The sequence below is a fragment of the Pteropus vampyrus genome, unplaced genomic scaffold, assembly GCF_000151845.1.
Source record: "Pteropus vampyrus isolate Shadow unplaced genomic scaffold, Pvam_2.0 Scaffold212, whole genome shotgun sequence".
Taxonomy (NCBI): Eukaryota; Metazoa; Chordata; class Mammalia; order Chiroptera; family Pteropodidae; genus Pteropus; species Pteropus vampyrus.
In genome coordinates this window covers 1,192,593-1,194,737 of record NW_011888993.1, presented here as the reverse complement: position 1 = coordinate 1,194,737, position 2,145 = coordinate 1,192,593, and the positions used below count along the sequence as shown (strand labels likewise).

The window sequence follows — 2,145 nt, the reverse complement described above, 5'->3', positions numbered from 1 at the left end:
CGGCGGCGGCTCAATAATCCCCTAATCGATGCAGCGAAAACGTCGGGAGGGTGGTGGGCGCGCGGGGTTGGGGGGGAGCAGTAGACCGAGCGGGACGTCGAGCACCCCCCTCCCCCCACCACCGCCGGCGCCTCCAAGTTCGCGCGCCCCCTCCCCCTCCACGCACACGTGGGCCAATGATGGGGGGGGAGGCGGCCGGGGCTGGCATGGCGGGGCGCAACCTTGGTGGGGGGGTGGGGGCTCCGGGAAACACATCAGAGGGGTTCTCTCCTCAGGAGTGCTGGGGAGACCAGGGGCCGGCCGTGGCCTCCTCAATTACTCTTGGAGGCAGGCCCGGGCCCGGGCGCAGGGTTCACACAGAGCCCTGTCTTTGAGGGCGCCCCCCCAGACCTTGCGGGTGGGTTGGGAAGCGCGTCCTGCATGGGGGGAGCGAACCTGCAGTCAGAGCCCCAAGTCGGGGAGGAGGAGAGGGCCTGCGCGTTCGCAGCGGGGCCGTAGAGCGGGAGTCCCGGGTGAAGATCAGGGGTGTAGGTTGGGGGTGGGGACCCCGGCCCAGCCCATCCTCCACCCACCGGCCCCTGGCCAGTGTCGGGGCATCCCGGCCGGGGCGGCGGGAGGGACGCGCGCCTTTTTCGTCCCGCCTCCTCGGCCTTCCAAACTCCGGGGCCGGGATGTGGGGGCCGCGGGGCCGGGGGGCGCGGGCGGGGGGCGTACCTGGGTCAGGCAGAGCGGGGACGAATACATCCCTGGCGCGGCGGGAGGCGCAGGGCCGGCCGGAGCGGGCGCGCTGAACTTACTGAGTCATTTTTCCAACCCCCCCCCCCCCCGCAGCCGCGGCCGGCGCGCGCTCCTCGCCGCCTCCTCCCGCCCTCTCTCCCTCCCTCTCTCCTGCGCCTCCCTCCGTCTCTCTCTCCTCTCTCCCCTCTCTCCTCTCTCTCTCTTTCTCTCTCTCTTCTTTTCCTGTGCCCCCCTTCTCTCTCCCGCTCCCCTCCTCCGTCTCTGTGTCTCTGTCTCTCCTCCCTCTCTCCTCCCCTCCCACCCGAACCTCCCACTTCTCAACATCCAACTTTCAAAGAAACGAGGGAAAAAAAGAGCGCGAGCTGGGAAGGAGAGCCGCTGTCCCCCACGCCTCACGAACCCCATTATTGCCTGTACGAATCCCGAGCCGCTCCGGTGCAAAGGATAAGTGCCCGCGGCCTCGTGCGCCCCAACCGCAGAGGGTCCCCCAGGACTATCGGCCCCAGTCAAGGGAGGAGTGGGCAGGGGGCGCTGCACTGTTGCTGGACGTTTAGGGGCTGGAGGTGGATTTTTAAGACCCCCACCCCCCCGCAACCGCCCCAAGCTGGCCGGGAAGTTGGAGAAAAGAGCCAAGGGGTGGGGGGGGGAGGGAAAGAATGAAGCAGTGACGTGTGCAGAGGCCCGGCGCGAGCGCGCGCGGCTTTCGCCTTAAAGATGTACATCCCGGGGTGCAGGGCAGGAGAGGGGCCCCGCACCCTCTACCCCTGCGCCCCCCCCCCCCAGCTCCAGACAGGGGCTGCAGTGCCTAGGCAGAGGGGATTGGCTACAACTGCGCCCCTTGGCCAGAGGGACCCCGCTAACCCAGGAGCCTCCAAGATTGCTTTCCTCCTTGCCAAAGTGGAGCTCAGAATGGCTTTGGGCTCCCCCATATGTCTCCCCAGCACCCCAGGTTACGTCCGGACGTAACCTCAGGCGGGCCAGATAAAACCTCCCAGCCTCCTCCCAAGTGGCGTGTTCTTCCCAGCCCCCTCAGCTGTGTGCCCATTTCAAGGACCCGGAAACTGAGGCACATGGAATGGCTTGGAACCAGGCCATTTGTCCCCAGGGCGCACGTCCCTCAATCTCCTTCATTCCCTCTCCGGAATAACTAAGCACAGACCTGCCCGCCCCCAGTGTGAGCCCCCAGGGCACCTGGCAGGGTGACTATCTCCTTCCCACCTCAAAGGCTAGGGTGACCTGGACCCTTCCTTCCGTCCAGCTCTTGGCATCCCGCTCTGAAAAATGCCCACACGTGGGGTCAGCCGGCATAAGGATAATGTCACTTAGCAGAGCCTTGACTCTCTGTCAAATGTGCACGGAGACCTTCTTAGGAAGCCTGACTCACCGTCTTACCATCTTAAGGCAGGG

General features: G+C 66.2%; 1 protein-coding gene across 6 annotated transcripts in view; it reads right to left on the bottom strand.

The window, feature by feature from the left end:
* Positions 1-845, bottom strand: part of NFIC (nuclear factor I C) — a 63,200-nt gene extending 62,355 nt beyond the window's left edge. For all 6 annotated transcript variants that reach the window (XM_011372662.2, XM_023538118.1, XM_011372665.2 and 3 more), the window contains exon 1: positions 715-845. In XM_011372662.2, coding sequence (XP_011370964.1) covers positions 715-744 — 30 coding nt within the window. In that variant the 5' untranslated portion in view covers positions 745-845. The remainder of the gene's footprint in view (positions 1-714) is intronic.
* Between the last annotated feature and the right edge of the window lie 1,300 nt (positions 846-2,145).